Source organism: Sardina pilchardus, chromosome 4 (assembly GCF_963854185.1).
Source record: "Sardina pilchardus chromosome 4, fSarPil1.1, whole genome shotgun sequence".
Classification (NCBI taxonomy): Eukaryota; Metazoa; Chordata; class Actinopteri; order Clupeiformes; family Clupeidae; genus Sardina; species Sardina pilchardus.
In genome coordinates, this window is record NC_084997.1 from 34,224,589 (window position 1) to 34,237,834 (window position 13,246).

Below are 13,246 nucleotides of genomic sequence, written 5' to 3' on the forward strand. Positions count from 1 at the left end.
TACAAATGCCTGTCAAATGTGTCTGTGGGTAGCTGATGGCCAATCTTATCAATTATACTAGATGACATATGAAGAGCATATTTTATAGAGAAAAGCCCTTGAGCAAGGCACCTAACCCCTCACTGCTCCCCGAGCGCCGCTGGTTGGGCAGGCAGCTCACTGCTCTGGGTTAGTGTGTGAGCTCACTGCTCTGGGTTCTATTCTATTCATATGTCGAGCATATTTTATAGAGAACATCCCGCACACTGTCCATTACGCATGCCAGACAGCGTTTCAGTCATAGACCTTCCTCAGGTGAATTTTTTGAATACGTGTAGAGCACCTAAAATCGGGTCCATGGAATCCAGGCTGCCTAGCAGCGCAAATAGAATTGCATAGTGCATACCCGTGTGCGTGTGTGTGTGTGTGTGTGTGTGTGTGTGTGTGTGTGTGTGTGTACTGTACTGTATATGTGCGAGCGTTTCGGTCATAGACCTTCCTCAGGTGAATTTTTTGAATATGTGTAGAGCACCCAAAATCGGGTCCGTGGAATCCAGGCTGCCTAGCAGCGCAAATAGAATGGTGCGCAAGGCAGCATGGGAACACCCAGGCTATGTTGTCATAGCGACGCCCGGAATGACCAATCACATGACATTTGACCTTGACCCTGGTCAATGACCTTGGCCCTGACCGGGGGAGATGCCTCGGAGACTCGTACCTTCACCAGGGCGGCTTCGTTATACCTCCTGAGGGTGGAGCCTGCCGACTTGGGGGCGTGGCTCCGGTTCTGCGAGTCTCGAAGGCCCTGAGCGGTTCCGCGCTTGGCTCTGACCGTGTAGCGGTGGAACGTCTTGTGCTGCAGGAGCTCTTTCCTGTCATAGAACACACGGTTAGAACAAAACTACAAGGAGCAACTAAGCACGACTAACACAAAACTAACTGGACTTGACCAAGGCTGGATTAGAGTTATCCCAACTCAAAAGGGTCTGGCACCCACCGTAGTGACTAAAGGTGTGGGCTCAGAATGATCATAAATCTACCTAACCAGGGCCGGATTTCCCAAAACCATAGTTGCTAATTAAGTTGGTTGTTGGTTGCAATGCAATTTCCCATTGCCAACCGACTAAGTTAGCAACTATGGTTTTGGAAAACACAACCAAGTTAATGAGAGAAGCTGTTAAGTGGTAAAGCGGTCACTCCACAAACACCGCCCCAGAACTCACCCCTAGAACGACACACTCACTCCCGGAACTACGCACACTCAGTCCCGTAACTATAAACACTCACCCCCGGGACTACACACACTCTCAGTCCCGTAACTATAAACACTCACCCCCGGAACAACACACACTCTCAGTCCCGTAACTATAAACACTCACCCCCGGAACTACACACACTCTCAGTCCCGGAACTATAAACACTCACCCCCGGAACTACACACACTCTCAGTCCCGGAACTATAAACACTCACCCCCGGAACAACACACACACTCAGTCCCGTAACTATAAACACTCACCCCCGGAACTACACACACTCTCAGTCCCGTAAGTATAAACACTCACCCCCGGAACTATACACACTCTCAGTCCCGTAACTGTAAACACTCACCCCCGGAACAACACACACACTCAGTCCCGTGACTATAAACACTCACCCCCGGAACACTGCCCCAGCAAAGTGCCCCCCTCCTGTCATCAGGATGACCCACACCCTCTTACTGCTCAAGGCCAGCAGAGACGTCACCAGATCCACATCCTCACCCTCCACAGCCTGCACACACACACACACACACACACACACACACACACACAGTTACATGGTGCCATTATGTATAGAATAGCACAACAAAAAAAAGAAGGGCTTTTCTCAGAGTGAGCTGGGTTGGGTCAAGTTGGTTTAGGCTTGGTGTGGCTTGGGTTAAATTGGGTTGAGGTTGGGTTAAATTGGACTGGGCTGGGTTAAATTGGGCTGGATTGGGTTACGCTGGATTGAGATTGGGTTATGTTGGGCTGGGTTGGGTTATGCTGGGTTGAGGTTGGGTTAAATTGGGTTGAGGTTGGGTTAAATTGGGCTGGGTTAAGTTGGGTTGAGGTTGAGGTAAATTGGGCTGGGTTGGGTTAAGTTAGGTTGAGGTTGGGTTAAATTGGGCTGGGTTGGGCTAAATTGGGTTGAGGTTGGGCTAAATTGGGTTGAGGTTGGGTTAAATTGGGCTGAGGTTGGGTTAAGTTGGGCTGGGTTGGGTTAAGTTGGGCTGGGTTGACCAACAGCTTGGACGGTGACGTACCCTCTTGCCCTGTAGAATACAGCGCTGCACACTCAGGAACTGGCCCTGGGCATTCTGGAACACCACCTTACTGGACGCACGACCTGCGGGCATCTCCGTCTCCACCGGGCTGCACGACCCCGCAGGGGTCACCTCGTCTCCATGGAAACCCTGGTCGCTGTCAGAGTCCGAGTCTGAGTCCGAGTCTGAGCCAGAGATGCTGGACATGTCACCTAGAGGGGAAGAGACCAATCAGGACACGTGATTGGCCAGTGGTTTGAAGGTCTAGGATAACTGCTTCTGATTGGTGAACAGCGGAGATGAATTAGGGCAGGGGATTGGTCAATAGTCAATACAGTTATGTAACAGCCCGATACACTACAATGATGACATTTGACAATTTAACAATCAGCCCAATTTTATGGTATAAAGGGGATAAAATACAGTTGACAAAAAAAAAAAACACCAACACAACCCAGCCGAAAGATGGGAACAACATGGGCTACTATGGGCATCAATACTATGTATGTAAAATGTATGTGCAATGTATGGGGATTAATATGTGTGTGTGTGTGTAAATATTTCTCACCTGTCCCCGTTCTCCTCTCAAACTCCTCCGCTGTGACGGGGGGGCGGCCCGCCAGCCTCAGCCTCAGGTTGAACCTGTGCCAGTCCAGCTTGTAGTGCTCCATCTGCACTCACCGCACACAGCAGCACACAGGTGGGGTCAGCGCAGAACAGGTGGGGTAAGAGCAGGACACACAGCAGGACACAGGTGGGGTAAGAGCAGGACAGGTGGGGTAAGAGCAGGACACAGGTGTGGTAAGAGCAGGACAGGTGGGGTAAGAGCAGGACACAGGTGGGGTAAGAGCAGGACAGGTGGGGTAAGAGCAAGACACAGAGCAGGACAGGTGGGGTAAGAGCAGGACACAGGACTGTGTGTATGCATTCATGTCATGTGTATGTGTGCGTGCAGACCTGTGTGTGTGTGTGTGTGTGTGTGTGTGTACTGTATATGTGCGAGTGTACCTGCTCCTCTCGGCTGTCGAAGGGCGATTGGCAGGCGGAGCAGAGCATTCTGTCCGACACCTCCGGCAGCGAGCCGTCTCTGGCCTCTCGGACCGCCGCGACTCCACTCTGCTCACCCTCAGGACTCGCCTGCCTCGCACCCGCGCCGTTCACCTCCCCGCAGCCAGGGGGAGACTCTGGGCGACAGCAGAGAAGAGAAGAGGAGATTGGAGGAGGGGAGGAGAGGAGGTAAAGTAGGCAAAAGAGCAAGAGAAACGGACAGAATGTAAGACAAAGTTACAAAAATTGCATAAAAATGCAGTTTATGTATGACGCCATCAATAGGTCAGGCCGAAACTGTGAGAGCAAGAGCTGCAACATGGGTAGTTAACCTTATAGCAGGTTAGTAAGTACCAGGATAGACTGAATCATTAACCCTTAGATGCATAAGTGGGGTCAAAAATGACCCCAGAGGTTGTTTTCTTGCAGTATCTTCTTCATTTTATTTTTTTTTCATTTAACCTTCTATGTATTCCTCAAATAGGTTGTCTTTGACATGAGGCCATTTGGATTTGTGTCTAACTGTTATATTTTTAAAGTAATTTAATGTTTTGTATCAGTACCACCGATCCGCATAGGTGGGGTCAAAAATGACCCCAAGCATTTTTTATGGAATTTCAAAAGTTAACCCTAGGATCTTTTGATTTTTATCAACTGTGGCAGTCAAGTATACATTTACTGTTGATTATCACATCTCATGTCAGCAGTTTCACCATCCTGAAGGCTATTTTTACACAACAACATAAATCTAAGTATCATCATATAATGTGGCGGCCAAGTGAATAGCGACGTCGCTTTTTGATCCTTCGATGTCCGCTCTTCCTATAATTGTGAAGCAGAATTCACCAAGCGATATTTACAGAGGGATTTGTTGATATAGCGTTCTTGGCCTGATTTGTATGACTTTTTATGCCTAAAAATAGGGCAAAAATCCATTTTTTTAAGCCAATTGGCAGTACCTTCTGATTTACTGGATAACAAAAGAAGATATTCATAATCACCTCTGTAAATGTTTTTTCATGTGATATATTAACACTACAAAAAAAATATTTTCAACCTGGCTTTTTCCAATGGTCAGATTCTTCGCATCAAAACATATATGCAAATTAGCGCATATTTAATTAGACATGACCTAATTAGCATATTTAAACATAAATGCAGAAAACTTGCAATACGTTTTTTTCTCCTATTTATGTGAGTATTCAACTGGTAAAGTTTCATGAAGATATCTCTAAGTTAAACATTTTACCCTATTCACCTATGTTGAGATCATTTTAGGATGTTTACCTTTTTTGCCTATCTAAAAGCTGTTTTGTAATAAAATGTTAATAAAAAGTGATGCATCAATATGTCCAACATGAAATAAAAACATTTTAGACAAATATATAATAAAAATCATCATCTTTAACCAAAATGAGAGACATTATTTGAGTTTACAGCAAAAAAACGCATGCATTCTAATTGGGGTCATTTTTGACCCCACTCATGGAAGAGTGTAGGTATTGGTAGCCTATGCATCTAAGGGTTAAATGCTGACATACTGATATGTGTTGTATGATTGTTTTGTTGTTGTGTGATTACAAACTCAGGCCATTTCAGTAAATGTGCTTAAATCCCCCGGATAAACAACGGTTGGTGATCGTCATCATTTCCATATTTCATACATTAACTACAACGGAGTTCAGTAACTGCAGCCCGCACTCCCCGACCCCTACACCTCCCCGATCCCTCCTCCTCCCCGATCCCTGATCCCTCCAGCTCCAAGCCTGTGCTGGTGTGTAACTAGCGGATGCGCACCTCTGCTGCCTGCGCTGGGGTCCGTGTGCTGGGCCTGGCCCTGGGGATCAGTGACCTCCCTCAGTCCCCCCATCAGCACCAGGCCCTGGGGATCAGTGACCTCCCTCAGTCCCCCCATCAGAACCAGGTCCTGGATGGCCTCGAACACAGAGCGCGTCTCTGGAGCCGACATCATTTAGCCTCGTCAACGGGAGAGCAACACCTGGACACAGGTGCCCACAGCAGGGTTTAGTGTAATTTATGGTTATGGTTATGGTTATTTAGCAGACGCCTTTGTCCAAAGCGAATATGGCCCAGGGTTAGTACACACCTAGTCTCCAGTACAGGTTTACATACTAGGCTTGTGCCCAGGTAAAATACACAATGCATTATGTGGGTTAGTACACTAGTCACAGTAAAGTCTCCAGTACAGGTTTACATAGGATACTAGTCTAGTGCCCAAGTAAACCACACAATGTATTACAATGTGGGTTAGTACACTAGTACCAGTAGAGGGTTAGAGCTCATTGGTGTTCTATGGTTTACAGTACTAGTCTAGTGTACAGTCAGGTAAACAACACAATATATTGTAATAATGTGGGTTAGTACATCGGTCACAGACAGTGCAGGGTCAGAACTCACCCTGAGCTTGAAACTGTCAACCTACCAACTACCACAAAACTAGATAGATGGATAGATATTTTATTGATCCCTAGAAACAATTCAAGATTGTGTTGACAGTGTTCAAACAGTCCAACAAAAAACAGATCAACTCCAACTGAACATGTATATGCTGCTCGTGTTAAGCTACGGCAATGTTTAGGAAGGTTTGTTACAGCTTCAGAGCTTGTGAGAGAAGAATAGGGCGTGAAGAGTTGAATCTCAGTCTGTAGCATAGGGTCTGTAGACGATATCATTCAAAGACAAAACCACTAAAGAGACGAAACGGATGATAATAATATTCATATTTATTTATAGATTCTAAACAGTTACAAAGTGTTTTACAAAATCATAATCAAAACGAAATGTCTCAAAACAACAGAAGATGAAGGCTGAACAAGTCGACGCCTGTAGCTGTTGTTATAATCATGTAACTTGAATGATGTAAGACTGGACTCTGGAAGGTAACCTGGCCAACTTTCTCTGCTAGGTTTAGCTATATGAAGGTATTATTGGGGCAAAAGTCACGAGCACATTTAACTGCAGATTTCGCATTCGCACACTAAAGTCACAAATGTGTAACCGTACATTTGAAGTTGTAGATATTTTTTTCATACCTTGTTAACACAAAATAGGGCTACGGGTTCACGAATCCGTTCTACAAGTTCACAAAACCGTTTTACAGATACACGAATTCTCACCTGTGCATCACAAGTTCCTGGCCTCATCCCCTCGAGACTTTTGCTCCATTTACACTGCAACGATTGTGGCAAAACACATTCGCACATCCGTGTTTCATAGTCTGAGAACATGCACAACATTCGTGCATTTGTAAACCCAAATGTGAACTAATGCAACAGAAGTTGTGCATCTGTGAAATGTTTTCTCATTAATAAAAGTCTTACACGACTACAAGTGCATTGATACAAGTGCTTGAGTCTACATCTGCGAGTTTCCGTCGCTGTTTTCCGGGGACGAATACTTTTGCACCAATTATACCACCTGGCGATGTGCAAAACCGATTTGTACTTGTGCACACAGAGAGCATCGATCGAAAACAAAACAAGGCGGCCGGATCTGGATCTGGATCGCGCCCACACATCCCTGCTCATATAAGTAGCCTAACCTCCGCTTGTTTCCTCATCAATATAAAGACAAGGACGCACGATTTGTAGATTTTCTTTTCACAGAGTGAGAAAACATACTTCGGAGTGATTATTTGCACCCGGGTGTAAATAGTGGAATGGAGGCATTTTCTTATTTGCACCCAAACCTGTAATGCGTGCAGAAACAGATGGGATGGCCTACCTAAATCTAACAAGTTAGGATTTTTAAAAACAATCTTTTTGATGGAAACGTGGTGCTAAATTCCCATAAACGTGTTCAGTTAACGGGTAAAACCGTCCGTTTGTAAGCAAAATCAAGAATTACGAGTTTGTTTACCGTCACTGAGCAACCAGAAGATAGAAATATTACGCTACTAGCCCATTGCATGGACTAGAAATTGTATAGGGTAGCGGGTAGGCGCATGGGCCATATGGTTCGAAGATTGGCAGTTCGTATCCCGTTAGTAATCTATGGCTTTTTTTTGCATGCCAATATAGTTGAAAGAGTTGTTTTCTGTAGAGGAGTTGACTATTTAGAAGCGTTCTACTCACAACTGTAGCCTATTTCTATAACTAAAATAAAACTAGACCATTTTTGACAGATTCATTAAGCACAAACTCTTATTTGCCGCGAAGTAACGTCATCAAAGAGAAGAGAGTCGTTCGCACATACTTTCAAAATATTTTAGTTTGGCATGCAAAAAAAAAAATGCATTAGCCTACATTTGGTGTGATTTGAACTACCAATCTCTGATTCATGGCTCATGCACTTATCCGCTAACCTACATGACTTCTATGTTATGCGATTGACTGGGCTAGTAATATTTGTCTATCTTCTGGTTGCTAGGTGACGGTAAACAAACTCGTAATTCTTGATTTTGCTTACAAACGGACGGTTTTACCCGTTAACTGAACACGTTTATGGGAATTTAGCACCACGTTTCCATCAAAAAGATTGTTTTTAAAAATCCTAACTTGTTAGATTTAGGTAGGCCATCCCATCTGTTTCTGCACGCATTACAGGTTTGGGTGCAAATAAGAAAATGCCTCCATTCCACTATTTACACCCGGGTGCAAATAATCACTCCGAAGTATGTTTTCTCACTCTGTGAAAAGAAAATCTACAAATCGTGCGTCCTTGTCTTTATATTGATGAGGAAACAAGCGGAGGTTAGGCTACATATATGAGCAGGGATGTGTGGGCGCGATCCAGATCCAGATCCGGCCGCCTTGTTTTGTTTTCGATCGATGCTCTCTGTGTGCACAAGTACAAATCGGTTTTGCACATCGCCAGGTGGTATAATTGGTGCAAAAGTATTCGTCCCCGGAAAACAGCGACGGAAACTCGCAGATGTAGACTCAAGCACTTGTATCAATGCACTTGTAGTCGTGTAAGACTTTTATTAATGAGAAAACATTTCACAGATGCACAACTTCTGTTGCATTAGTTCACATTTGGGTTTACAAATGCACGAATGTTGTGCATGTTCTCAGACTATGAAACACGGATGTGCGAATGTGTTTTGCCCCAATCGTTGCAGTGTAAATGGAGCAAAAGTCTCGAGGGGATGAGGCCAGGAACTTGTGATGCACAGGTGAGAATTCGTGTATCTGTAAAACGGTTTTGTGAACTTGTAGAACGGATTCGTGAACCCGTAGCCCTATTTTGTGTTAACAAGGTATGAAAAAAATATCTACAACTTCAAATGTACGGTTACACATTTGTGACTTTAGTGTGCGAATGCGAAATCTGCAGTTAAATGTGCTCGTGACTTTTGCCCCAATAATACCTTCATACAGCTAAAGCGTTCACGTATGCCTCCTTTAAGGTTAACGTCAGTTATACCTAAAGCAAGCGTCCTGCTGACTTAATACGTGAACAGCCGCACGACAGTACTGTAGCCTACTCTCGTTCAAAACACCACCCCAGTCAACTCACACTGACAGCATGGTAGCTCCATGCCCATGCTACATGCTGTTACATGTTCATCAGCAGCAGTAGGTTCTTCCGGGTGTTACATTGCAACTAATGACTTCGAAACAGAGCTAATACAATACACATTGCAGCCCGTAATTCACAGGTTACGATTTCCAACAAATCGGATGACCACTTACTTGATACAGGCGTCTCTCAGCTCCAGTATTTCAACTGTGTTCAAACAAGCTGACACGCTCTTGTTGTGCGTCCACAGACACTGGAAAACGTCGCTTTCGTGACGTGGCGTATTCCTATTTGGTCTTGCGTGTGACAGCTGTTTAATTCATTCCTACTCCAAGATGCATAGCTTTGGACAGTCTCATCTCTGACTCATCGATCGTCAAACAAAGTATGTTTTATACATTTCTGCACTGCTCTTCGTCGTTAAGGATGTTTTTTTGTTAAGAAGTTATGCTTTTGTTAAGAAGTCTATGACAACTTCAGCACATCAATAAGGAAAGGCTACAAAAGAGGGACACAAAGCACGCGAAACTTGTGAATTCGAATTCCAATTCAACCGAATCTTACCGTTGCCTTTATCAACATAGCCTACTCATTTCCCCGACATGGACCAGAGGAAATCAGACGTAAGACCAGCTTTATGTAATTTTATTTTATGTAGATGGAGTTGTTATGTGCAACTCCCATCATATAACACAGTGATGTCTAATTATTAAATTAAAAAAGTGTTTTAATTTCAGAGGTAGCCTAGCCTAGGTCTACCAGAAGCTAGCTTTTTGGTCCTTCTCAAACATAGCATGAGGTCAAAGAGTATATGTAGCACTACTTCTATACTCTTTGATGAGGTCTTGGGGCAGCACATTATGAAAAGGTGATATTTATGTAACCTGTTAGCCCATACCCTTATTTAACCCTAAAATAATGTATTCATTTATTTATTTATTTAATCACTGCATAGGGTAAAGGTCAGACATCTATTAATTTATTTACTCTGAATTGTAATGACTTATAGGCTACCTAACAGTGGAATTAGAAAGTTGCTGAATCTCTTTCATTTCCAGTATCCTAATTTATGTGTAGCCTATAATTTGATGTAGGTACTGTAGGCCTACCCTGTGATTAGCCTACAAGAGTGTTGTTACTTGCTGTCCACTCTGATGTGTCTTGTTGTTGTGTCCTGACAGGAGTCATGATTTACGTGTCTGAGTTGTGGCACTTCTCAGAACAGCCCCCAGCGTTCCGTGTGCTGAAGCCATGGTGGGACGTCTTCACCGATGTCCTGTCCTTCATCATGATTCTGATAGCAGTGTTCGGTTGCACCCTTCAGGTGGGTGGCAGAGCATCTGAAATTTGGTATTAAAACTGAGAGCTACAAGTTATGTTGTATGCTTGTGTTTATGAGGTAGCATTTTGGTTCCTTCACTATTAATGAAGTAGGCATCTATCTAGTTTATTTATCTCTTCAATTAACTTCACATATGCTAGTCCGCTGTAATAATTGCTGACATTGTTGTCAAGTTGTGGCCTATGTTCATTTCCTGCACACTTTGGCAATTTTGGCACATTTTTGGCATTATTTAAGGAAATGTTGTGCGATGTTTCTTCTCATCTGTACTAGGTGATGGACGACAGAATGTACTGTCTTCCTCAGAGAAGTCTGACATGTCCACTGACCATGAATCATGACACAGCTGGATGTTCCAACTCCTCCTCAGTCTCGCCCACGGAGTCGGATCTGGAGAGGAAGGGCGTGGACAACAACCTGGACCTGCTGCAGTACAAGTTCATTTACAAGATCTGCTATCAGACGAGCCTCCACTGGTTCGCCAAGCTCTTTCCCTACATGGTTCTCATGCAGACTATCGTCTTCATTGTGTGCAGCAACTTCTGGTTCAAGTTCCCCAAGTCCAGCTCCAAAATTGAGCACTTCGTCTCCATCCTGGGGAAGTGCTTTGAGTCGCCCTGGACCACCCGGGCCTTGTCTGAGGTGTCAGGAGAGCATCTGGAGGACAAGGAGGACCACAATGCTTGCCCCGGGGACATCAACCTGGGCAGTACCCAGTCCGTGTCCGCACAAAGCAAGGTGGTGATGGACAAACCGGCGGCAGGCGGCGTCTTGGACAAGAAGGAATGTGAGCAAGCAAAGGCCCTCTTCGAGCGGATCAAGAAGTTCCGGCTGCACGTGGAGGAAAGCAACCTGCTCTACAAGACGTACATTCACCAGACCATCATGAAGGTGTTGACGTTCATCTTCATCATCGTTTCCAACTGCGCCCTCGTCCCCAACATAAGAGTCATCATCGGCTGCAATGTGGACGTTCAGGACATGACTGGCTACAGGTTCTTTTGCTGCATTCACAACATGGCTGGCGTCTTCGTCAAATTGTCGTACTTCTACCTCTTCATTGTGGTCATATATGGCACCATATGCCTCCACACTACCTACTGGCTCTTCCACCGCTCTCTGAAAGAGTACTCGTTTGATTACGTGCGCAAGGAGACCGGGGTCAACGACATCCCGGACGTGAGGAACGACTTTGCCTTCCTGCTGCACATGATGGACCAGTACGACCAGCTCTACTCCAAGCGCTTCGCCGTCTTCCTGTCGGAGGTGACGGAGATCAAGCTGCGGCAGCTCGACCTGAACCACGCGTGGCCGGTCGAGAAGCTCCGCCGGCGGCTGCAGACCAACGCCAGCGGCCGCCTGGAGCTCCAGCTGCTCATGCTCCCGGGCCTGCCGGACGCCCTCTTCGAGCTGACCGAGCTGCAGGCGCTCAAGATGGAGCTCCTCAACAACGTCACCATCCCAGCCACCATCGAGCGGCTGGAGGAGCTCAAGGAGCTGTCCCTGTTTCAGTGCTCGCTGAGGGTGGACACGGCCGCCCTGCCTTTCCTGAAAGCCAACCTGAAGGTGTTACGAGTGTGGTTTGCAGGCGCCCACGAGCTCCCCTATTGGCTGTACGTGCTGAGGAACCTGGAAGAGCTCCACCTGATTGGCTCGTTGCGTCCCGGCGCCTCTAGAAGCATCACGCTGGAGTCGCTGCAGGACCTGAGGTGCCTGAAGACTCTGTCGCTCAAAAGCAACGTCACCAAGATCCCTCAGACCATAGTGGACGTGTCCAGCCATCTCCAGCGGCTGTACGTCCACAACGATGGCACCAAGCTGGTCACGCTCAACAGTCTGAAGAAGATGGTGAGTCTGAGCGAGCTGGAGCTGGTGAACTGTGACCTCGATTTCATCCCGCACGCCATCTTCAGCCTGGTCAACCTGCAGTCGCTGGACCTCCGGGAGAACAAGCTGGCCTCCATCGAGGAGATCCTCAGCTTCCAACACCTGCCCAAGTTCACCTGCCTGAAGCTGTGGCACAACAGCATCGCTCTGATCCCCGAGCACATCAAGAAACTGGTCAACCTGGAGAGGCTGTACTTCAGCTTCAACAAGATTGAGGTCCTGCCTGTTCACCTGTTCCGCTGCAGCAGGCTGTTGCACTTGGACCTGTCCCACAACGACATCAGCGTCATCCCTCCTGAGATTAGGTTCCTGCAGGACCTGCAGTACCTCTCGGTCGCATATAACAAGATCACCACCGTCCCCGATAAGCTTTTCTTATGCAGCAAGCTGAACACACTCAAGCTGGGCAACAACTCTCTGTCTGTGCTCCCGTCAAAGATTTCCAGCCTGGCTCTGTTGACTTGTCTAGAGCTGAAGGGGAACCACTTGGTAGCCCTGCCAAGTGAGCTGGGCAGCTGTCTGTGCCTAAAGCGCTGTGGTCTGCGGGTGGAGTATGCACTGTTTGAGACACTGCCCTTAGATGTGAGGGAAAGAATGACTGCCGAGTGAATGGGCATTTTTGACACTTCAGTGCATTCCAGTCCTGTGCTGTCCAGGACGCGTTTAGACATCATAGAGTTCATATGTTATGGTGGATACAGCAGCACTAACGGATAAGTAATCCTGTATGGTTGCCGTGGCAGGAGATACCCTCAGAATATGTTGTGGTATGTGAAGGGCAGCTTCAGTAAGTGTGCTTTGATTTAGTATTACTGGACATGACCCAGTTGGCGATGGCTACATGTATTGTGCTATGCAAAATACAATTTTCATAGCAAGGAGAAACCATTAGACTACACTGGATGGACTTGGGAAGCGTGGACTGATTAGTTTGGTTTGCAAAATGGCGACACAATTTCCCATATTATTCAATTTCATAAATATGGGGATGAAAATAAAGGATCAGATTTGATGAAAAATGAAATGGCTTAATCACCTTGCCTCTGACTGTTTATCATAATTTCAGTTTACCATTACCATAATACACATAATAATAATAATAAATTGTATTTATATTGCGCTTTACATCAAATAAATGATCTCAAAGTGCTACAATGCATACACACATACACACACACACACAACAGGATAAAAGTAACACCATAGAGGAAGTTAAAAGTAG

General features: G+C 45.7%; 2 protein-coding genes across 4 annotated transcripts in view; one reads left to right on the forward strand and one right to left on the reverse strand.

Moving 5' to 3' along the window:
- Positions 1–9,047, reverse strand: part of ankzf1 (ankyrin repeat and zinc finger peptidyl tRNA hydrolase 1) — a 19,933-nt gene extending 10,886 nt beyond the window's left edge. For all 3 annotated transcript variants that reach the window (XM_062535278.1, XM_062535279.1, XM_062535277.1), the window contains exons 1-7: positions 8,969–9,047; positions 5,109–5,310; positions 3,273–3,448; positions 2,833–2,935; positions 2,265–2,476; positions 1,635–1,750; positions 698–851 (exon numbers count right to left, since the gene is read on the reverse strand). In XM_062535278.1, coding sequence (XP_062391262.1) covers positions 698–851; positions 1,635–1,750; positions 2,265–2,476; positions 2,833–2,935; positions 3,273–3,448; positions 5,109–5,283 — 936 coding nt within the window. In that variant the 5' untranslated portion in view covers positions 5,284–5,310; positions 8,969–9,047. The remainder of the gene's footprint in view (positions 1–697; positions 852–1,634; positions 1,751–2,264; positions 2,477–2,832; positions 2,936–3,272; positions 3,449–5,108; positions 5,311–8,968) is intronic.
- A 341-nt stretch (positions 9,048–9,388) lies between these two features.
- Positions 9,389–13,014, forward strand: LOC134077905 (volume-regulated anion channel subunit LRRC8C-like). Its single transcript, XM_062533545.1, has 3 exons — positions 9,389–9,418; positions 9,977–10,119; positions 10,411–13,014. The coding sequence occupies exons 2-3, from the start codon at positions 9,982–9,984 to the stop codon at positions 12,631–12,633; spliced, it is 2,361 nt and encodes a 786-aa protein (XP_062389529.1). The 5' UTR covers positions 9,389–9,418; positions 9,977–9,981; the 3' UTR covers positions 12,634–13,014.
- Positions 13,015–13,246: the final 232 nt, after the last annotated feature.

Coding starts and splice junctions, on each gene's coding strand:
- LOC134077905 (XM_062533545.1), top strand. CDS start 9,982: ATGATTTACGTGTCTGAGTTGTGGCACTTCTCAGAACAGCCCCCAGCG. Junction 10,120..10,410: donor TGTTCGGTTGCACCCTTCAG/GTGGGTGGCAGA, acceptor CATCTGTACTAG/GTGATGGACGACAGAATGTA.